The 22,455-nt window shown below is 58.8% G+C and overlaps 2 protein-coding genes across 2 annotated transcripts in view; one reads left to right on the forward strand and one right to left on the reverse strand.

Moving 5' to 3' along the window:
• The first annotated feature begins 283 nt into the window (after nt 1-283).
• Nucleotides 284-9,000, forward strand: LOC116856527 (neuferricin). Its single transcript, XM_032839966.1, has 4 exons — nt 284-562; nt 4,636-4,776; nt 7,206-7,392; nt 8,759-9,000. Exons 1-4 carry the CDS (start codon nt 310-312, stop codon nt 8,973-8,975), a joined length of 798 nt encoding a protein of 265 aa, XP_032695857.1. The 5' UTR covers nt 284-309; the 3' UTR covers nt 8,976-9,000.
• Nucleotides 9,001-14,977: 5,977 nt separating this feature from the next.
• ANKFY1 (ankyrin repeat and FYVE domain containing 1) overlaps nt 14,978-22,455 on the reverse strand; it is a 71,022-nt gene continuing 63,544 nt past the window's right edge. Inside the window, exons 20-25 of the mRNA XM_032840090.1 lie at nt 19,472-19,619; nt 18,982-19,072; nt 18,582-18,706; nt 17,007-17,153; nt 15,839-15,929; nt 14,978-15,477 (exon numbers count right to left, since the gene is read on the reverse strand). Coding sequence (XP_032695981.1) covers nt 15,345-15,477; nt 15,839-15,929; nt 17,007-17,153; nt 18,582-18,706; nt 18,982-19,072; nt 19,472-19,619 — 735 coding nt within the window. The 3' untranslated portion in view covers nt 14,978-15,344. The remainder of the gene's footprint in view (nt 15,478-15,838; nt 15,930-17,006; nt 17,154-18,581; nt 18,707-18,981; nt 19,073-19,471; nt 19,620-22,455) is intronic.

A 22,455-nucleotide genomic window follows, 5' to 3' on the forward strand; every position in this document is an offset into this window, starting at 1 on the left:
CGGTCCTAACGTCTACGTCATCCGGCCGCCTCCTGTGCCGCCATCTTTGTTGGGGGCGGGAGCCGGCGTCGCCGGGCCTTCGCCGGTCGCAGACTCCGTGTCTCTCCACGTTCACTCCCTACGCTGAAAAATAGCGAAGCCTGGGAGTGGAGCCGGAGAGTGGTCTTTCTTCCAAGCCGGTGTCCCTTCAGTCCCCCCTTGTCCCCTGGGGGGCGCGAGGCCGTCGCGCCGGGGACGTCAGCCGGGGACGTCACGCCTGCGTCGCCGCTGTCTTGGCCGTGGCTGGCCCGGAGGCCGCCTGCCGTGCGAATGCTGCGGCGCGGCGGGCGTGGGCTCTTGCTGGGCCTGGCCGCGGCGGTTGCGGCGGCGGCGGCGGCCGCCCGGTGGCTGGGCTGGTGGAGCGGCCGAGCGGGCCTTCGCCTCTTCGTCCCCGAGGAGCTGGCCCGCTACCGCGGCGGCCCCGGGGACCCGGGCCTCTACCTGGCGTTGCTGGGCCGCGTCTACGACGTGTCCTCCGGCCGGAGGCACTACGAGCCTGGGGCCCACTATAGCGGCTTGGCAGGTACCAGCGGGCCGGCCCTCGGGCTGACGGGGGCCCCGCTCCGTGGCTCGGCCCCTCCGGCGTCTCTCGCGAGCCCGGCGCGCCCCGCCCTGCCTTTCCCGAGCGCCCTCCGCGACGTCGGCTGGAGAGACGGGCCTCCCGCCTGCCGCTGGGGCCGCCCCGCGGGGCTCGGGCGCCGCCGGGAAGGACGCCGCGTCCCCGCCCTCCGAGGCCAGCTCCCGACCCCAGTCGTCTCTCGAGGATGTGTCTGTCCCAAGTCACCTTCCTTTAGCGCTCCCCAGGTCTCCCCAAAAACGGTGCCCTGGGTGGGACTCGTCCTTGCTCTAGGACGGACGCTCTCGTGTCCGCTGGAGATGCTGGGGCCGGAGCAGAGAGGGGCTGGTTGCCCTTGCAGGCGCTCAGATCTGGGAAGCTGCGCGCGTGGCAGGCCCGGGGCGCTTGTCGGTGGAAGGTCTCCTGTCCGTGTCCTCTGGCCGCGGGCGTCGGAGCTGATTCGCTGGCAGGCTCTGGACCTGGACCACCAGCCGGGGTGGGGTTTGAAAAGGAACAGACAGGTGTGGCGGCTGGTGTTGGGATGCTGCCTCTGTCCCCTAAATACGAGGCACTCCCCAGCTCCAGGGAGAACTTGGACAGAGAAGGAATTCGGGTCAGCCCACGTTGCCAAGCTCCTCAAGCGGCCCAGCAAGGAAGGAACTGACCCGATGGGGCACACTGATCTCATGGGGAGCTGAGCCTGGGGTCAGGGCTTGCTCCCCTGCAGGCTGACGGCGGTCTGTGGGGCCACTACACAACCCCGTTAGGGCCAGTTGCAGCTGCGTGGCAGGGTGCACAAGCGGGAGCGGGAGCCCTTTCATTCCCAGGGTCGCTGCTCTTCGAGCCACGCTCTAGTGTCTGCCGAGTTCGTCTGTGCCCGTCGTTCACTCCGCATCCACGCCCTGACCCCGCCACCACCCGCCTTGGGCCAGGCGCTGAGTGTCCAGAAGAGGGAAGACCATGCTCCCACCACCCACACAGCCCAGCAGGGAGGCAGAGAAGTGCATTCCAGCCACCAGTGTCGGTGTCATTGTCTGTTACGGTGTAATTCACACACGTAAAATCCACCCTTTTAAAGCATGTAAATTCCGTGCGTCTCCGTGTATTCAGAAGGTTGTGCAAACATCAACCCCATCTAATTCCACGAGTTTCTGTCACCCCTGAAAGAAACCCTGTATCCGTCACCAGTCACTGCCCAGTCCCTCTGACCCCTGCCCCGACCCCCAGCCCCTGGCAACCACTGTCTGCTTCCCTCTGACGTGATGATCTGCCTGTTGGGAGAGTCCCACGCGTGTCTGGCTTCCTGCACTCAGCAGCGTTTGCAAAGTTCATTCCGGCTGTATTGTCACCGGTCGGTCCTGCGCTCTGCTTTGTGGCCAGGTCATGTTCCGTTGGATGCATATGCCACGTTTTGTATGTTTCATCACCATTTGCTGGACATCTGGGTTATTTCCATTTTTCACCTGCTATGAAAACACTGCTGTGAACATCTGTGTGCACATTTCTGTTTGGACGCGTGTTTTCAGTTCTCATGTAGTAACTCTTGCGTTGCGCTTTTTGAGACGCTGCCGAATTACTTCCTCAAGTGGCTGTACTCCCACCATCAGTGTAGTAGAGTTCCAGTTTCTCCACATTCTTGCCAAATTGGCCGTCTTTTCGATTATATCGTTTAATGGGTTTGGTGCGGTAGCCCATTGTGGTTTCTACTATTGCATTTCCCTAATAACTGTGACCTGGAGCATCTTTTGATGTGCTTGTTGACCATTTGTGTGTCATCCGTGAAGAGATGTCTGTTCAAATCCTTTTCCGCTTTTTAAATGGGTTGTCTTATTATTATTGAGCTGTGAGAGTTCTTTATATACTCTGGATACTGACCTTGACCAGATCCCTGGTTTGTGAATATTTTCTCCCCTGCCGTAGGTTGTCTTTTCACTTTCTTTATAGTGTGCTTTAATGCACAAAATTTAAAAATTTTGATCGAGTTTATTTTTTTCTTTGTTAGCTTGTGTTTTTGGTGTCCTAGCTAAGAAACTATCACCTAACCGAAGGGCACATTTACACCTGTGTTTTTTTTCTAAGGGTTTTACAGGTTGAGCTCATACATTCATGTCATTGATCTGTTTGGAGTTAATTTTATATATGTTGTGAGGTGCGGGTCTGTTTTCATTCTCTGCATGTCGCTATCCAGTTCTCCAAGCACCATTGGTTGGAAACACTATTCTTTCCCCGTTTGAATTATTGAAAGTAATTAGTGAGAATGGACGTACTGAAAACTGTCAGTGCATGGGTTTCATTCAGCTGGTGTTCACTGACAATTACTAAAGAGGAGGCACCGCCAGACACCGGGGAATCAGTCCTGCGTCGGTGTGTTCTCTGCCATGATAAAACTTGCAGACCAGTAGAAAAGGCCGACAGTGGATAGTTATTACATCAACAGTTGATGAAGTATTTTTGTGACAGGTGTTAGGAGGAAGAAATACTTGAGTTACTGGAGGCCCTAACGTAAGAGTAGAGGAGGGAGAGGAAGAGGAGCACAGCGTGTGGTTAATATTATCACTGACCCATTTTTCCAGCTGTCAGGGAATATCTTTTTTATTAGATACGTAAATCTGAGTAAGCACATAAAAGATTTTCCTAACTGTAAAAAATACATATTTTTAATGAAAATACAGATTTTAGATACATTTTTTTTTCCAGCCCAAAATAATTGGCTGGCATTTCTGCTATAATCACTCAGATCACAGTACCTTGGCAGGACCTCACTATAAGCCCTGTGCCGCCACTAGCCGCACACACATCTGTCCGGTGCTTGCTGAGTCACAAAGCCGGTATTAGCTCTTGGCTATTGGCCATAAATGGCTGTCATCATTCTTGGCCCTAGACGCCATCATTTTAAGAGTTCTCCTTGCTGCGTAGCATTCAAGGGCCCCATTTCTGTAGGATATATTGAGATGCTCAGACATTTTGAAATGGGGACAATTTGCAACTTCTGATTGGACTCAGTGCTCCATTCTATCAAGTGACCCTGGGTTTAAGCTCAGTAGGGAAGCTCAAGGCACGCCAGATGGCGCATCGACATTTTTCAGGTGACACTCTGTCCCCCTTGACTTGTGGCAAGGCAAGGCTGCCGGCCAGTGCCATAGGGCCCTGAGTAGCCCGCTGAGGGATCTGGACATCATTCCAGTGCCAGAGGAAGAAGGCACTAAGGATTTTTCAGCAAGAGAATGACATCAGTTCACGTTTAAAATACCAGTCTCCATGTTGTATGGAAAGAGCGTACGGAGAGCCACTAGGGTTTACTGTAGTAGTTTGGATGAGGGACAGTGGCGGGCTGGGCCTGCTTCGTGGCAGATGCAGAAAGGCAGACTGATGCGGCTACTTAGGAAACTGAAGGACTCGGGGACTGCTGTGATTTGAGGGCTAAAGGAGGTGTCCCTGTTGCAGACTGCATTTCTGGACTGAGTATCTGGTTGATAGTTCCTGAGCTATGAAATTCTAGAAGACATGCAGGTTTCGTGGGGCTGGGGTGCTGATTAGTGGAGGGTGGACATTTTGAACTTGGGATGTTTGTGGAATATCTAGGTGATGCTGACTAGATGATGGGATATACCACTCTGGAGTTCAGAAGTCTGAGCCAAAGATACCAACCTGGCGACTGCTGACCTAGAGGTGGTTTTGGAACCACAGGAGATTGTCGGGCGGGGGGGGGGGGGGGCAGTTAGAGCAGAGGAGGTGGGCAAGAACCGAGCCTGAAAGCTGGTGGAAGACAAGCCCATGAGGGAGGGGGAGGCCAGGAGCGTCATGTCGTGGAAGCGGGCACGATCAGCTGTGCCAAGCGCTGCTGAGCAGACACGACGCCAGGGGTAAGTGCCACAGCGTGTTGCAGATCCAGGAGCATCTGCGCCAGCGGGGCGGGAGGGGTAGCTGTTTTTGGAGATCAGGAATACGGGATCCCCCATGTTTCTCAGAAGATGGGCTCTTGAGTTGGTACGGTGCCTGTGACCAAGAGGATCATCTGTTTGGAAACCTGTCCCCTGCAGGCCGAGATGCATCCAGGGCGTTTGTGACTGGGGACTACTCAGAAGCGGGCCTGGTGGACGACGTAGCTGACTTGTCGTTTTCGGAGGTGCTGGTCCTTCAAAATTGGCTTTCATTCTACGAGAAGAATTACAAATTCGTTGGTAGGTAATCCCACAGGTCATTTCCATAGATTCCATTAAGTTGTCCCAGGTTTTTTGGTTTTTTTTTTAAGGATTGTATTTATTTGACAGAGAGACACAGCCAGAGAGGGAACACAAGTAGGGGAGTAGGAGAGGAGGAAGCAGGCTTCCCGTGGAGCAGGGAGCCTGATACGGGCTCGATCCCAGGACCCTGGGATCATGACCTGAGATGAAGGAAGATGTTCAACGAATGACCGAGCCACCCAGGTGTCCCGTTCTGCAGTTTTTTAAAAGACTTAGAGTTCTTTGGAAATTGGACCAAGGTTTAAAACCCACACAATACCCATGGCATTTTCCCCTTAAACTCTGGTTGTTAGTGTGGCCGTGAGTCTACACTAGGCAATGTCTAGGACACTTGTTTCCCTCCCTCGTGATCTTGGGAGAAGATGGCCCAGCCGTTTGCCTTGGCCTCTTTGGCCTCTGGCCAGGGGTTGCCTGCAGCATCTCAGACAACCAGCTCCGGGAGCCTGGCTGGGCCCCAGGCATCGGGCTTCCGCCGCACCCAGTCAGGAAGGCTTGAAGCCTACATTTGTGGGCAGTTTTGACAAACACAGTTTTATTTAGCCCTGTTAGGAGCCCAGCCTTAAGTCTGCATCCGTCCCGAAGGAGCTGCCTCCCAAACATTCGTTGAACCAGTTGTGCCCAGCACTACGTGGGTCACCAGCAAGGAGCAAGCAAGGACAGGGTCATGTTCAAAACAGACACCTCACAGTGTCCTAAAGACATAAAGACATTTTAGAGTCTAAACACTAGAGTGCTTTGTCAACACTGAAAATCGGGCTGTTGGGCCCTCTTCCCTCTCTGGAGCCCAGGTGGTTGCAGCTGACTTCCTGGGGAATGTCAGTGCCCTCACCAGCCCCGCGGTCTCAGTGGAACATGCTCTTCCTCTGCCCCTAATGCCTCTGACAGCTGCTGTGTCTTGACCACCCGGGCTCCATTTCTGAGAACCTTGGCCTTCGTACAGCTACTCTGCTCCCTCCACATCCAGCTGCCCAGAACCTGCATGGTCCTCTGTGTGTCCAATCCTCCAGCGCACACACTCGGTTGGCTCCTGTCCTCCCGGCCTGCACATCCCCTTCTGTTTCCAGCCGGCTGTCCCAGGTCATTCATGTAGCCACAGCCACGTGTGCACTGGAGGGACTGGGCACTCGGGACCTCCAGGAGGCTGGTTTCTCCCTTTTCCCCGGGAGGTTGCTTGAAATACTGCCAGGCTAGTAAGGAAAGGGACTCCTAACACAGAGAGTAAGAATAGAGCCCTGAGAGTGGGCACCGGCGGTCCGACTAGGTGTGTCATCCTGGAGTTTGGGGAGCTCTGCCGTGGTTGGCCAGGGTTAGCGTGCATGCAGGCGGGCGGTCAGGGGAGGGCTCGAGAGCAGGGTCGGCATGTACTTGAATGCCTGCCGTGGATGAGTGATGGGGACCGGACCCGGGAGGAGCTGAGTGCGGGTCCTACAGCTGTTGGCTCATTCTGCAGGAGGCGGGTGGGGGCAGGATCGCTCGGGCCTGAAGAGCCCCGTCAGGGGAGGGGGCTTACTACCCGCACACACGACGGTGAGGACGGGAGGGCGACTCAGCAGCCGGGGCCCAGCCTCAGGCACATGGGAGGCAGATGAGTCTCTGTGTTCTGGATACAGTGTTGGCTGGGAGCCCTCACCAGTGGTGACCCCGTTCTCAGGACACGGCTTCTCCAGCTCTTTCTCTGTTGCCTCTAGGACTCCTGCCTCTCTGTGGGTCTCATGGCTAAAACCTAGCACGACGGTTTTGTCGCCAGGCACACAGAGATCCTGCGGGGGAGAGGTTTCCGCAAGACCGATTCAGGCTACAGGCTGGGGCTAGCGCCCTGATCCCCCCGTGTGGCCTAACAAGCGCAGAACACGAGTGCTCTGCACTGGGCTGTTTTGAATGCTGGGGCCTTGCTGGGGGTGGGGGATAGACTCGTGAACAAGTAAAGCAGCCACACAATTCCAGATAGGGCTATGTCTAAGTAAAACGGACTGAGGAGTGTTGGGGGGGTGCCTTGTGGCCCCTTTAGAGCCGACCCCAGAGAGGCCTGTCGGGAGTGGACGGTGGGTGAGCAGAGCCCTGGACGCAAGGAGCCGGTCCCTCGTGTGTCGACGCAACACGTCCCGCGTGCCTCCAGCACCGTGGAGCACCGAGGAAGGAGTCACGTGCGGCTCTGCTCCCGGGAAAGCGCCGTCTGCACATGGGAAGAGTGGGCGGCCCCCATGTAGGGGAGCCCGCGCCTAGAGGCCCATCTCTGCGGGGTCTTGTCAGACATTGAGGGTTCTCAGTCCAGAGCCCGAAACCCTGGGAGCTTGGGCTTCACCGTGGGGGCGAGGTGCTGTGTCCGTCGCTCTGCGACCCTGAGCTTGGCTCTTCCGTCCCTGCAGGAAGGGTGACAGGAAGGTTCTACGGAGAGGACGGCCTCCCCACCCCCGCACTGAGCCGCGTGGAGGCCATGATCTCCCAAGGCGCAGAGGCGGGCCGACGGGCGCTGGAAGAGAAGCAGATATTCCCACCGTGCAACGCTGAGTGGAGCTCCAGGAGGGGCGGCCGGCTCTGGTGCTCCCCGGAGAGGTATGCAGGCACCTGTGCGACTCATCCTGTCGGGCTCGGTGACTCTGTAGCCCAGCTGCCCACCCAGGCGGGCTCTTCCAGAGCACAGGTGCTCTGGGGAGCAGGTCTCAACAGTGCCTCGGTGTCTGAGGCTTCTGGGGTCCCTGACAACCAGGGGAGGTTGGGGGGAACCCAGGTGTGTGTGTGTGGTTTGAACTGCCCAGAAACCCGGCCTGGGGATGAGAAGGTCCAAGTAGAAAGGCTCACTTTGGCCTGGAGACCCACCAAAGGCCTCCGTCGCTCCTGGTCCACACAAATCAGGGCTGCCTTCGGCACACGGGGACAAGGAGGCGGGGCTGGCCATGGCTCGATGCCCCAAGCCCTGTTCTGGAAACACGGCAACTGCCAAGTGTCTCCAAGAAGCCCTTTCCCACAGAGATCGGCGAGCGGAGCCCAGTCAGGGCAAATGCCCCAGGGATTAGTCCAGGCTTGTTGAGGAGCTGAAGGAGAAACCAGTGTTTTCTGCCCAAATCCTCAGGCCCTCATGACCCTTAACTCCCCTTAAGACGGACCCTGGCCCCCTGGCCCACACAGCAAGCTTGAAGGGCCTCGAGTGCGAGCCCAGCTCTCCCCCAGAGGGGCCAGGAAGCGCCTCCCTGAGGTGTAAGCTGTGCACATCCATGCGGAGCCCCCTTTGCCCTCCTGGAGGCGGATCCCTTGTGCGACGAGAGCCAACAGCCGGAGCTGCTGGCTCTCCCCAGGCCAGGCCTGTATCTGTCCCGCTTCCTCCACCGTGGCGCAGGGAGCAGGCCCAGAGGGTTGGGAGGAAAGCTGCTCTCCGGTTCTGAAGAGACAGGGTCTGCTCTCCACAGAGGGGCTCAAGGAACCTGGCATGCCCACCGGAGGGCCTGTCTGCCAGGCTCAGTGGCCCCCTCCGGCGTCACTGCCGTCCCTGCCCCAGTGAGCCCACCCTGTCCCTCTGCCTTAGCCCCGTCTGTTGTTTTACCTCCCTGCAGAAGCAACAAAGGAGGCCTGAGTTCAGACAGGGACTGGGTGTGGAGGGAGGGGGAGGGAGGGAGGGCGAGAGGCACTAGGGTGCCACTCACAGGCCAGCAGGGGCGAGCATTCCCCGGGGGGTTAGCAGTGCGGGGCCTGGGAAGGTGCAGGGGCCTGGGAAGGTGCAGGGCAGGGCCCGGGAGCGCCGGGACAGGGTGGTGGACTCTGCCCACGGCAGGGGACACTGGAGGAAGTCAGGAGAGCCGGAAGGTCAGGGGACGCACGCCGCAGACCCCCGCCTTGGGAAAATGCCAGGTGGCCTCCCCTGCTCGCTACCCCCAGAGACTCACGAGTTCCTGCTGCTAAGCCGTCATCTCTGTTCTGTCCTCAGCGGAGGCGTGAGCAGAGACTGGGTCGGGGTCCCCCGGAAGCTGTACAAGCCAGGAGCCAAGGAGCCCCACTGTGTGTGCGTGAGAACGACCGGACCCCCCAGCGGCCAGGCACCTGGCCTCCCCACGCACACAAACCGTGGGGACTTGGACCACCCCAGCCTGGGCGAGTACACAGGCTGCCCACCCCTGGCCAGCAGCTGCTCCTTCCCACCATGAGCCAGTGCCCCGGATGGCAGGGAGCCACAGAACCCTGCCTGGGTCTGGACGCTGACGCTTCCATGGCTGAGGCCAGAGCGTGCCAACCTGCCTGGTCCCCGGTCAGCCTGCTTGTGACCCACTCACCGTCCTTCAGAGCCCTCGGACAGGCGCGCGCCCAGATCTGAGCCACTCAAAACTATCGGGCCTGCCGGCCCCCCACCAGCCAAGGAGGGACAGCATCACTCCCCTGCACCTCAGTGACGGGCAGACGCATCCAGAGAAGCCCTGGGTCCCCCAGGCTAATCCGAGCCCCGACCTTATCTCCACCCTGAGCCGGGCCACATCTAGTTGGAGACGTGGGCGAAACGGGACGGGCTGATCCCAGAGGGGGCGGCAGATCCAGACGCCCCCGAGCGACAGTTTGAAGCGAGGATGATCTTTCTCATCAACATTCAGAATTAGGTGGGGGAAGCCTGATTTTTGACGAGAAGTGGCTTCAGCGCCGCGCTGCCACTCCCCTCCAGGGCCGGCCATCACCCCTGTGCCGACCGACCGACTGGAGGAGCTTCTTCCTGGGGACCTGCCTGCGCCCCCACCCCCCCCTACCTTGCCGCTCTCCCCCCACCCCCATGCACCAAACCCTTGCTTCCCTCCCAAAGGAAACGCTCCTCCGACTCTGATGTGCCTCTGGCCACCACTGAAACCGTGAGCTCAGGCGTGTGCTTGCAGCCCATTTCTCTTGGCCCCCGCCCGCTATGTGGCAGGCTGGATTCTGCCCTTCTCACCCCTCGGCCACGCCGGTCCTGGACTGGCCATGCTTGAGGACCTCCGAGAAACCCTCCCTTGGCTCTTGCCTGATCCCTTTTCTCCCCAGACACCCTCTGGGCCAATGAGCGCACCCCCCGGGTCTTCTCACTCCCACTTCAGCTGCGTCAGGTTGGCGGCTCTCTGGATCACTCCCAGGCACCCTGACCCCACGTTTCTAGAATTTGGTCACCTGGTGAGGTCTCCGTGGCCGTATACCCCTTGTAACACCACGTGACGACCCCAGCAACCTCCCCAGCTCCCAGCTGTCCTTTCTTGCCTGGATGCGGCGAGTGTCCATGCCCTGCCTCCCACACCACCCTGTGCTGCTGTGAGCAGTCACCCTGGACGGCCAGGGCGTTCCCCCCCACACACACCTTCAGTGACCTCCCACCACCCGTGCACCCTGGCCTGCCAGCTGGGTTTTGTGTCTGTGGCAGCCTTGTTCTGAGATGACATCCCGAGTTTCCCATCGGCCACTCTCCCTGCACAGGGACTGAGGGCTCCCCAGCCTGGTATCCTGTACCCCTGGTACCCAGCCCGGGGTAAGTGCACGGATGGGCAGCACCGAGCAGTGGAGCGGGACCTTGTGTTCCAGGTTCTTGCCCCGACTCAGTGCTGTGTGCGTCCTTCCATACCGCTCCGTCCCTGCAGGCACCTGGGTGCTGGGGGGTGGGGGGGCAGGGGAGGATCACCTCATGGAGGGTACAGTGGGCAGCGGGAGCCCTGCTAGAGCCCCAGAGGCCATCCTCAGGGTGGGAACAAGGGCCAGTGTGGGGGCTGGCCCAGAGAAGTGCAGACTCTCCCAAAACAAACTGGCAATGGAAATGAGCCGAATGAGACATTTGCCCCCCCCATCCCAGCCTAGTGCAGCCATGGAGGGCCCCAGGCACCCCACTGCCCCAGCTGCAGGCGGCTCACTTCCTCTTCGCCACCGCACGGACTTGACCTTGAAGTGCTCCTCGTGTGGGGTGGCGGGCTCGGGCTTGCTCAGATGAAGCTCGGGCTTCCTGGGGTGGCAGCTCTCTTCCAGAGGCAGCCCCCGGGGCAGAGCTCGGCACAGGAGGCCCCCAGGGCAGTTCTGGCAGGGAAGATGGCTTGTGAGGGAGATGATCCCGGGCGGTTCTTCAACCTGTCCGCCAGCCCTCGGATCGCCCAGAGCAGGCGCACAGCAGAGCTGAGCTGAGCGGTTCCCCCACGTCTGCGTCCCGCTCTCTGGGGCAGGGTTGCCCCCCCAGAGGGAGCCATTCCAGACCACTGCCCACCCCTGACTTGTTTAGCTCTGGGACCTGGAAGGCCCACGCACAGGCTGGACCCTGTCTGTCCCGAAATCCGTGGTGCCGCTCAGACCAAAATGAAGCAAACCCTCCGCCCCCACCAGAGCCCCCATCAGCTCCCAGTGGAGGGGACCTTGTGTCCTTGCATCAGAGGCGGGCACGTCACCCATTTCTGATGACCTCCCTCGGGGGGACTGTGAACCAGGAAGGACTGTGGTCACCGCTCCCACTCCACGGATGCAGGCACTAAGGCCCAGAGGTCCGGAACTTGCCAGTACTGTCAGTGCATCAGGAACAGCAGAGCAGAGAGCCAGCGCCCTCCCCTCACTGGGCAGTGCGGGGGTCTGTGCCGGCCCCGTTCTCAGGGTTCTCATGGGTTCACACACCTTCCGACTAGCCTTCCCCTCCAGGGCGGCTGTGAGGGTTACGCGGGCTTGTCCCCTGGAGGCACTTAACCGTGCCTGTCAGCCGTGAGAGAAGCCAGCAGAGAATGAGCTCCGTCTCCGTCTCCACGGCGGGTCTGAACCCCAGGGGGACAGGCTGGAAGACGGAAGACCAGCACACGCGAGGGCCCGGGGCACGGCGAGAGTCGCAGGATCCTTTCAGGGGCTCTGTGAGCCCCTCAGCTCTGGTCCTCAAGTCCCCGAACTTCCTCTAGTGTTCTTGGAATCCGCCCGCTAGACCAGGGCCGGCAGAACCCTGCCTGGGGCCGGGACCGCGGGAGAGGTCGGAGGGGAAGCGTGGCTGCCTGGGCTGACGTCGGCCCCGGGCACGTCTAGGTGGCTGGTCACTCACGCCTAGCACAGGTACTTTAGAACCGCGGCCATCAACGTGCTTCCGAAAAGTGCTGGAAATTCCAACTTTCCTAGAGGGTGAGCTACTCAAGAAGTGGGTTCACATGTCAGGAGTTAAAAATCCGTTTTTAATGCTTATTGGTATTTCTGCATTAAAAAGTGACTACAAATGTCTTGCCGAAGTTTCCACTTTAAATGCACAATTTTACCTCATCTTATTGTAAGGAATGGTTACAGAAAATGCAAATATCAGTATTTAAAAAATACATTCCATGACGCAGACCCCAAGAGAACACCACTGATCCGCGCCTTCCTGGTCCCACCCCAAGGCCGCCGTCCTGCAGGGAGCAACGCCCTGCGTGGCAGGAAGCCCAAGGGATCCTCCCAAACGCGCACCTCCTGCTCCTGCCCCGCGACCACCCTTTCCCCGCCGTCGCACAGCTGTCATGGCAACAGCCAGCCAGATGCCTTTGCCACAAGAGGACCAGCTACGAAGCCCAGCGGGTGCCAAGTCAGGTCTCCCTGCTACAAAGCCTGTGTGCCAAGTGCGACAGGTCAGCGCGGGGTTTGTGCGACCAAAGGGAGCGCGCAGGCAGCGATCTTCTGGAGAACGTCTTTAAGGCTGTGTGACGACTTACACAGTCATGTAAGTGGGGGCTGCTTCGGTGTTCAGTTTGCATCTGGTCAAGCACTAGCTCCTTGCGATTACTGCATTAAATGACGATGACAATGTGGCTTCCCAGCCCCTGCCCCCACGGAGGGGCCCGTCATGAGGGGAGCAGTCCCGGTCCCGGAAGACCTTCAGTGCCTGTGAGGACCGCGTCCCACTGCCCTGCGCGGTACCACTGTCGTCTGGGGGCCCAGTGCACCCCTTGGGTCTTAGCCTCACGCAGCCCCTCCTGAGGCACGCCCCCCACTTTGCATCTAAGGACCAGGCCGGCGCAGTCCCAGGCGGCGGGCCAGGCGGGGGCACGTGTGGAGAGGTGGCCAACCTGCTGGGCTGCTGGCCTCTACGCAGGCACAGCCACAGTGACTTGGGGCTGAGGTAGAGGGCCAGCGGGCGCAGGGACCCCACTGCTGGAGCGTGTGGCGGGGAGACACCACGCAGGCCGCAGACCCCGGACACAGCACTCGTTCTGCCCCATCGTCTGCCCAGACCACCAGAACCGGAAAGTCCCAAGTGTAGGCACTTAAGTTGGGTGGCCAGTTCCCGCGCTGGGAGTTGCAGCCAGTTAGGTGAGGCCGCGGGCACGCACGCGGGCCGAGGCGGAGGTCAACATGCAGTGGGCCTGGCGCCGGGCAGGAGGCCGGCCGAGCTGAGGCGGCGCCACACGCGGATGCGCACGCCGGACCTCGGGGCAACCAGCAGCTCTCTCAAGGGCTGCGAGTGAAATGTTGCCGCTAGCAGCTGGGCTACAGGCCGAAGTGACACGGGGACAGCCCCACAGTCGTGCAGCATGGCCAGTGCCAGCAAGGGCTGGGACGCGGGAGCCCCACAGGCAGCCGCCACAGAACCCACCTCGTGCAGCCCAGCAAGAACCCCGTGGTCCTGCCGCACGTTCAAGGACACAGCGAAGCCATGCAGAACTCCTAAAACGCTTGCCCGCTCTGGGGCCACCCGGCACCACTGCCATCCCCGGACCGGAACAAAGAGGAGCTGGCCTCGGCGTATTTTAGACAGGACTTGAGGACTTAAGTGCAACGAGAGGCAAGACGGCTACTAAAACTGGTAACGGCAGGGCAGGAGCGGGACGTCAGCCCGACCCCTGATGGGCTTCCCAGCCTCTGCTCTCCACCCTGAATGTGGAAAGAGCGAGCATAAAAGTACCAACTGCCTCGATTCACATCTGAAGCATAATTATCTTACTTTCCAGCTAAAGAACCGGGCTACCTCACGAAGCCCTACTTCCTCGTGGTCCTGCTCAGCTGACCACGGGCCTCACGTGGGCAAGTGTCTGCCAAGACTAGTTGTTCCTCTGCAGAAGTTCTACAGGAAACGTGTCACAGACTTTAGAAGACCAGGGGACTCTTCTGATTCTTTTAAACATTGTGCACAAGCTCATGTTAACATAGAAAGCATATATATCTCATAAATGACAGAAATATTAAAAAGTAGCACTCTGGCTTATCAGCTTGTTTTACACACACATTTAGGCAACAGACTGTATAAATCTACAGCAACAGAGACGACAGACCACCGTCCAAAAAACAAACCAAAAAAAGCAGGCTGTTGCCAAGATATTTAGTCCCTTTACACATACACCCACACTTCATTAGCGCAAAAACAATGCAGTGGTTGCTCACGGTCTGAAAAGGCGGTGTTACGATCGACCCTGCTAAGCTCTGAGAGTAACTCACGGGCACACGTGTTCATCCAGAGTTTCTTTCTGTAAAGCAGTGAAGAAGTTTCTCTAAATGTGCATTTTTTTAAAACTGGCTAAACGTTCAAAAGGAGCTTTTCAGCGCCACAGGGTTAGCAACACACACTAGCAGCAACGAAGGTCCCCAAAGCTCAGGGGCCTCATTCCACGGATAGGCCAGCGTGTTCCAAACCTGCTCGCACCCTCTAGTCAGGCCTCTATGAACCGTGGGCCCCTGCGCCTGCCGGCCGGAGGCCACACAATCCCCCTTAACACCCCGCCGCTGGGCCCGGGTCACCCGCGGGTTCCCGGGGATGCCCGGCAGCCCCGTGCGCGCTGTGGCCCTATCAGGGCCAATCGTCAGAGTCACTAGCACGTGCATGTGCAAGGTGGGCTCTGAGTACAGGTGTGGACGTCGAACCCCCCAGAGCACGGCTCTACACGACACGCAACACATAGTGTGCCTCCGCCAGCGCGCCCTGATGGCAGAGCGAAGCCTCCACGCACGGCATGCGGCCAGACGAGAGAACCAGACGCTGCACTCCTGAAGCCAGGTAAAGCTTTCGGTTGTTAAGGCCACGATTTTTCAGCTCTCATCTCTGAACCCTGTTTAGAAAGATTTCACCTTTTTTTAAAGGGGCAGCTCACTAAAAATATCAGCTCACGTTTAAAAAACAAGCCTTGGGGCAAGAGGATCCTATAATCTTTGAGGAAACACTGCGCTGCCACTTACCCAGAGCGAAGGCAGCGCTCATGGGGCCGCCAGCCACCAGCCGCCCCCCGCGGGCTCCCACCCGCCCGGCCGCCAGCGCAGGAAGACCACGGGATTGCTCCACACGGACACTAAACTACTGGGAGGGGAGGGGTTTTCCAAGTGTCCCTGTATGTTGCAAGCAGAATGGGGTCCAACTCTTGTCACAGGTGCCGCTGAGACGACACAACTTGGTCCACCAAGTCGTCAGTGACCTCGATCACAGTCGGACACACGGACAACCCAATGGAATCCTTGTAATGGGGTCAATCCCCCCTGGGTCCTTCATCGTTCAGTCTGTTCCGCAGGAAGACAGGACGGCCAGCCCCTGCTCTGGGTGGGTCAGGCTCTTGAGCAGAGCAGCTGCCGGCGAGGCGACCGGGATGTGGCCTGGGGGATCCCTAAGAGACCCCTCCCAGAGTCAGTACATCAAAGCAAATGTTGCAAACCCTCACGGGCTTGTTCAGATCAAACTTTATAATAGGAATCTCCTTGGTCGAGCATTTATGGCACAGAAGGCGTCCGCAGTGGCGGCTGTGGAAGCAAAGCAAGGGGGCGTGAGGGGGCCTCCAGCGGCCACAGCAGTGCCACCAGCCCCACACACACGTTACAGCGCCTGTGAGGAAGGCTCGTCAAAGACCAAGAGCCCCCCAAAAAAAAAAACAAAAAACAAACCAAGAGCCGCTCGGCACAGCCCAACACGGGGCTCGTCCTCACAGGCTCAGCCCCTCAGCTTTCAGCGCAGCCAAGCCCCCCCGCCCTCCTGCACACACCGGCCACAGCAGCGTCGCCAGCGCAGGGCCCCGGCAGGTCCATGGCTTCTTGCGGAGAAAGGCAGAAGCAGAGAGGGACAGGAGAGCCACTGGCCCTCTGGAGGGCGACCTTGGGGCCTTACCAGTGATGCTTGCGAGTCGTGACTCCAAACTTGGCGGCACATTCGTAACAGGTGGACCCGTCGCACCATGGAGGCTCCTTGGACAGCATGTCTGCAAGGATGGACGGAGAGGCCCCGTCCCCATCAAAGTGACCGTGCCAGGCGACCTGGGGGCCGTCGCAGTGACGTGGGCGTGGGAGCGACACGGGGGAAGGCTCTGGAGCCTAGCACTTGCCAGGCAGACTGGGGCAGGAGGGGCAGTGCTCAACGCTGTGACAGCACAGCATCTGCGGGGGCACCTGGGCAACCAGGGGCGGCCAGAGCAGGAGGCACAGTGGGAGAGAGACCGCAGGCTGGGAAGACCAGCAGGGGCCACACAGCAAGGAGCCAGCGGGGAAGGGACAGACCTAGAATGAACACCACAGGCGACAAGGGGCCGGGAGGAGGCAAGAGCGGCTGAGGGCTTGGTGTGGGCTGCGGAGCATTCGGGCCGGGAGTGACCAGCACGCGTAACAGAACCGTGACTCATCTCCAGGCTGAACACCAGCTCTCTGCTGCCCAGAGCGCCCTGCCTGTGCACGTGGCCTGACCTCACGGCAGGAACAGCGCGGGGCTGGTCACCGCCCAGCACCTTCCACAGTAGCGCCCCAGATGGCTCCCGCCCTGAGCTCTGAGAAGGCGGCCCACATGCGCTGCAAACAGCAGGGGTGTGAGACGAACTGTGCATGGGCACCGGCTCTGCTGTGGACCACTCGGGGACGCTGGACAGGTCACCACTGCCACCTCAACAGGGACAGGGTGATGCTGGCAAATACGAGACCACGCAGAGTGCCGCTCTCCTTGCCACAGAGGGAATGGGGTGGGTGGGGTCAGTGGGGGCAGAAGCAGAAGGCTGTCCCAGAGGACGTGGAGAGCCTGGACGTAGACGTGCAGGGACTGCTGGACTCGTGCACGGGTGACCCGGGAGTTCATGGATTGCTGGTGAGATCGGGGAGCCGGGAGCAGTTGGGGCCCGAGAGCACTCTGGGAAGAGACTGCTCACAGCCCCTCTCCCACCACGGCCCTCACAGGAAGCTGTATACAGGGCCAGGAACGCATGGGCGCACTCTGGGGTTCAGAGGTCACCAGGACAGCTAGACGACCCGCACCGGGACTGTGTGCCCTGGAGGAGCAGGAAGGAGCCACTCACCTAACAGTCTGAACAGAAGCTGCTTCGTGGCGACCTGGTAGTTGAAAATGTTGACTCCCTGGTTATTGTTGACCCCAAGGCGAGCCCCAGAGCGGACAATGGCGCGGCACAAGTTGGCATTCCCTTTCATGTACGCCAAGAGCAGCACTGGAAAACGAAACAGCAGCAGGGCTCCTTCCTACCCAGGCCCGGCTGAGGTGAGCACAGACCCTGGCAGCGTGCGTGCCAGCAAAGGCCCTGCGGACACTCTGGGAAACCTCCATGGGGGACGCAGCTTTGTCCAGTCCAGGGCCAGGAGCCCGGGGCATGCAGGGCCGCTCTGGGGCCTGGTGAGCACGCCACTCCAGAGACGTGAGCAGAGACCAGACACGGGAGGAGGCCCGGAAGGAAGGCCTCTGTCTCAGCTGCCCACCTCTGGCACGCGCTCAGGGGGACAAAGCCCTAGTTACGTGACACAAGAACACCAGAATACGTGGAGAGAAAAGTCAGCTTGGGCTCACCCTCTACCCCGGGGAGGCCTCCCGTGCAGGCACCAGCCCTCTGGACTCCCAGGCTCCAGCCAGGCCCCTGCTGGCCTGTCGCTTCCCTCGCTAACACCCTGCACTCCCCCCTTCACTCCGTCCTCTCAACAGTGCAGACGGACGGGGCGATGATTTCAAATAAGGAAAGAGGCACAGAGAGGTCACAAAAGTGCCCAGCGGCACCACCAAGAACAGAGCAAGGCACTGGGAACCGGGTCTGTGCACTTGAGCCTGACAAGAAATGCCCGCCTGCCCGTTTCCGGTTCCTGGGCAGCGGGGCACAGCAGCGGGTGCCGGGCCCACAACCCACTCCCGCAGCCGACTCCCTAGACCCAGGTTCAGCACAACACGTTCACACGCCAAGGCCAAGAACAGATAGGATACGTGCGCCCGTTGAAGGTTCCGGACGCTCCTGGGACGCCACGCTGCTGCCAAAGGCCGAGGCGGCGCTGTCTGGCGGGAGGGAGAATGAACGGGAGCGCGGCAGCGGCGCAGGGCTCTGGGAGCCCAGGCCGGTTTCACCCGTTTCCCTACCTGAAAAATGGGGACGCCCTGTCTGCACTGCTAACGGGGGGTTGCAGGCACTGCACAAGCGTCTACATGCAAGACTCCCTCAGAAACGCAGGGACAACCACACGAGTTAGCGCCATGACCGTGGGCACTGGAGCAGCGCCACAGGAGGGCCTCCACAGGACTCCTGCCTCTATGTGCGAAACGGGCCACGTTTCTGAAGCCCATCAACACACACCACAGCACACCCCCCCCCGCCCCGGAAGTGCGTGCAGGGCCAGACAAGGGGCAGAGGAGGACAGGAAACACAGGCAGGCGTGCGGACGGGAGCGTGGCTGGGGAGTTCTCCAGACACTTCCGACATGCATGTGCCCCAAATCAGACACTGCAGAACACCACGGGGGCTCCAGGGACAGATGATCCGAGAGCCCCTCCCGATGCGCAGGCAGGTGCCCTCCAAGGATGACGTGTGGGCCCGGGCTCCTGTCCTTTCGGAAGGCGGGAGCCCAGGGAGTGGGGACGGCAGCCACGCACGCTGACATACCCGTGTTCCCTTCTGCATCCGGCTTATCCAGAGGGTACTCGGGCATGCACTCCAGGAACAGCTCGAAGATGGTCGCTGCATTCTCTCTGCCGTACTGTCCCAGGATGTGCAGCGGCGACTGGCCGCTGGCAGAGCAAGTGGGAAAAGCGGGGTCACGCACAAAAGATGTAATTTTCTGACCCCCGTGATGCCGGATAAATTTAAGAACACTGACTAGGTCGTCAAAGTTTCTCTACAAAGTATTTTTCAGAAAGAAACACTCCAAGCTACCAAAGTCGGTCAAGTGCGCTACTGGCCAGTTAGTTCTACAGTGTGGACCTGCGAGGCACGGGGACCACGGCGGTGAGGGCAGGCCAGGTGGCGTGGAGCCCAGGCCTCTGCTCCAGCCACACACACTCACCGCAGGTTGAAGGCTTCGGCGTCCACGGTGCACTCAGTCAGGAGGACCCGGATGTTGTTGAGCCGACCGTGCATGACCGCGAGATGCAGAGCTGCAGGGTAAACCCCCTTACTGGGCAAGCCCAGGACGGGCACGGGAAACATGGCCTCTTTACAAGCTCCCTCGGAACAGGACGCAGCCACAGCAGCCCCCGGCCACTCACACAGCCACGGCTGCCCGGCCTCACCACCCCCCAGACCGGAGTCGTGCACGCAGCCCCGGCAGACCGCACACTCTGCGTCTGCAGTCACCCCGAGCGAAGACTTCAGGGCTTCACCGGAAACCACCGCAGAGCTCGGGAGGAAGCTGCCCGGAACAGTCCGAGGGAGCCCAGCACAGAGCCCTCCCTGCCACAGCTCTGCTGCTGTGGAAACCAGCCTCCCCGAGGAGGGCAGGCCAGGGTGCGGAGCACCTCGACCTCCAGACTAGGGGCACTGCGGAGGGCACCCACCGTTATTTCCATTCTCATCCACAGCAGCGAAGTCCACTGCGTTCTCCAGGAGGACAGAGCAGATGGTGGGCAGGTCCTGCTGGGCGGCGAGATGGAGGGCCGTCTGGCGATGCTTCGTCAGCTCATTCACTCTGGCTCCTGCAAGAAGCTGTGCGGGCTGTTACCTGAGCAGCCTCTCCGCCGCAACCATCACAGGCCCTGCCGACCGCGGCAAGCCTGCCCGTCTCCAGTCATCCAAGTACCCACCCGGCCGGCAACGCTGGGACCACGCAGGCCTCGCACACGCTCCTCGCAGAAGCCAGCGAAACCCGCCCCAAGCAGAAAGCGACAATTATCGGTATGTGAAGAAGCCATTCCTTAGGACACAAAAACTCAATTCTAAGACTTCGCGCTGCAGACCACACAGGATGACAGTGACATTCACCATACTGCGTAAGGATGTCCACTGCGCACAGCAGCAAAACCAGATCGCAAGAAGGATTCAGTTACGAAAATTACAGAACATCCAAACAACAGAACAGTAGCCAGTAAGATGATAAAGATTGGTGGTTTCACACGGAAGGACACCATGATATAGGAAGTCAAACAAAGGCCTGTTAGAAGACAGGATGACAGTAGGATCCCATCTGCAGAGAGAGAGAGACAGACAGAGACACACACACACACTGAAGGTGTGTAAAAGCACGTAGACCAAACTCAGAGGTGTCGGGGGCATAAGGGAGATGTGACCTGCTTCAACATCCTTACATGCTTTATGGTTTTCCACAATAAGCATATACTATGTTTATTATTATTTTCTGTTGTTATTAAGATTTTAAATAATCTTCACATCAAACATGGGGCTTGAACTCACAACCTTGAGATCAAGAGTCACACGCACCACTGACTGAACCAGCTGGGTGCCGCTCCTCTGTCATTTTTTTTTTTTTTTTAAAGATTTTATTTATTTACTTGACAGAGATCACAAGTAGGCAGAGAGGCAGGCGGGGTGGGGGGTGAAGAAGGCTCCCTGCTGAGCAGAGAGCCCGATGCGGGGCTCCATCCTGAGATGGTCTCCTGAGACCATGACCTGAGCTAAAGGCAGAAGCTTTAACCCACTGAGCCACCCAGGTGCCCCTCCTATGTCATTTTTAAAAAGAAATTAACCCCAGGAATTACAGAATCAAAAGCAGGAAGGACCTTTCGACAATATCCTGTCCACTCGTTCTTTTTCGGACAGACTTCCAAGCTGGGGCTAGAGTCCGTGGTGCCTGCCCCGCAGCCCGAAGCCAGGCTGGCTCCCAGCGGGTGCAGAACTCTGCCTCGCAGCTCTGGTTCAGACCCTGCCTTCCAAGTCCCAGCCTCCACAACCTCTGGGCGCCCAGTGCAAGCACGCACAGGTCCAGGAGGACATTCCGAGGGGGATCCATGGCCACAAGTGCTGCGTGTGCTGGGGCTCAGAGCTAATCTCAAGGATGGTTAACTGGTGTGGGGGAGAAGTCTGGGCAAAGGCAATCTTAGATGCGAACAGGCTCCAACATGAACCCGACGGCCACAGTTTGATGAGCTGTTTCTAGGCCCTCCCACCACCTGTGAAGTCAGGGAGGCAGCGGCTCGACCTTGGTGAAGGGGCCGTGACCCTCAAACCTGTCCCAGCTCTCAGATGGAAGGACACATGGCCTGAGACTGTCTGCTACTCTGCGGCCCCCCATGCCTCCGTGGCTGGTCCCCACACCCAGTCTGGGCCTGGTGCTACCAGACACCCCACCAACATTCTCCAGCCCTCCTCATGGAACTGCTCCCCACAGCCCACTGCAGAGGTACCTGCTCTCTCAGCTCTAACACATAACAAGTCATAATGGTTTTCGAAGAAGTCTTTTTCAAAAACAAAAATGGGACAGGGGCACCCAGTTGGCTTAGCTGGTAGAGCATGTGACTCCTGGTTTCGGGGCTGTGAGCTCAAAGCTCACACTGTGCGAAGAGAAGAAAAGGAAAGGAAAGGAAAAAAGGAAAGAGAAAGAAGGAGGGACACTGAACACCAATGAAGTGCCCTCCTGGCTAGTCGGGCAGCAGGTACTGGGTCTGATGGGAGGTTCAGGGTCCGGCCAGGGGACACGAAGCCCTTCGCCTGCATGTGCTCTCAGCTCACACACTTGCTTGGCTTCTCCACACCGAAAGGATAAAGGCTGCTCACAGTTCTAGGTCTGCCGTGTCACACCCTCCGATCTGGTACCCTACCTGCCCTTCCAACCACAGCTCCAACACCCTCCCCAAATTCCAACCGAACCTTCCTAGTGAAAGCACTCACACATACTCTCTAGTCTCCACGTCCTTGCTCAGACAGCTCCCCGGCCTGGGTGGCACTGTGTTGCACTGGGAAAGACAGGGTTTGTAGCTGAGCAGAAGTGCCTAAAATCCCAGCCACGCTACTGACCACCTCATAATCTCGAGGGAAACTTCTTTCTGAGCTTACATTTTCTGCTTTGTAAGATGTGAAAATTTTCCTACACCTCTCTGGGTGGTTTTCAGAATTAAGGAGTGGTCAGCTCCTTGATGTCAATCTTGGCAGTGATTTCTGGATCTGACTCCAAAAGCGAAAATAAACAAGCTGGGCCAGAAACTAAAAAACTTCTGCACAGCAAAGGAAATCATCCACAGAATGAAAAGGTGTGACCTACCGAATGAACGTATGCGTAAGTCACACGTCCGGTAAGGAGCCAACATCCAAAATATAGGCAGAACTCACCGCAACTCCATACCCAATAAATAAGTGAACAATGTAAAGACGGGCAGAAGGACCTGAGAGTTCTGCAGAGAAGACGTCCAGGTGGCCAGCAGACACAGGAAAAGATGTGCAACATCACTCGGCATCAGGGAAACGCAAATCAAAATCACGATGAGATACCACCTCACCCCGGTCAGAAGGGCTAAAATCAGCAGTGCGGGAGACAGCAGGGGCCAGCGAGGGAGCGGAGAACAGGGACCCTTGTGCACGGCTGGTGGGT

The sequence above is a fragment of the Lontra canadensis genome, unplaced genomic scaffold (assembly GCF_010015895.1).
Source record: "Lontra canadensis isolate GAN:19392208 unplaced genomic scaffold, GSC_riverotter_1.0 scaffold110, whole genome shotgun sequence".
Classification (NCBI taxonomy): domain Eukaryota; kingdom Metazoa; phylum Chordata; class Mammalia; order Carnivora; family Mustelidae; genus Lontra; species Lontra canadensis.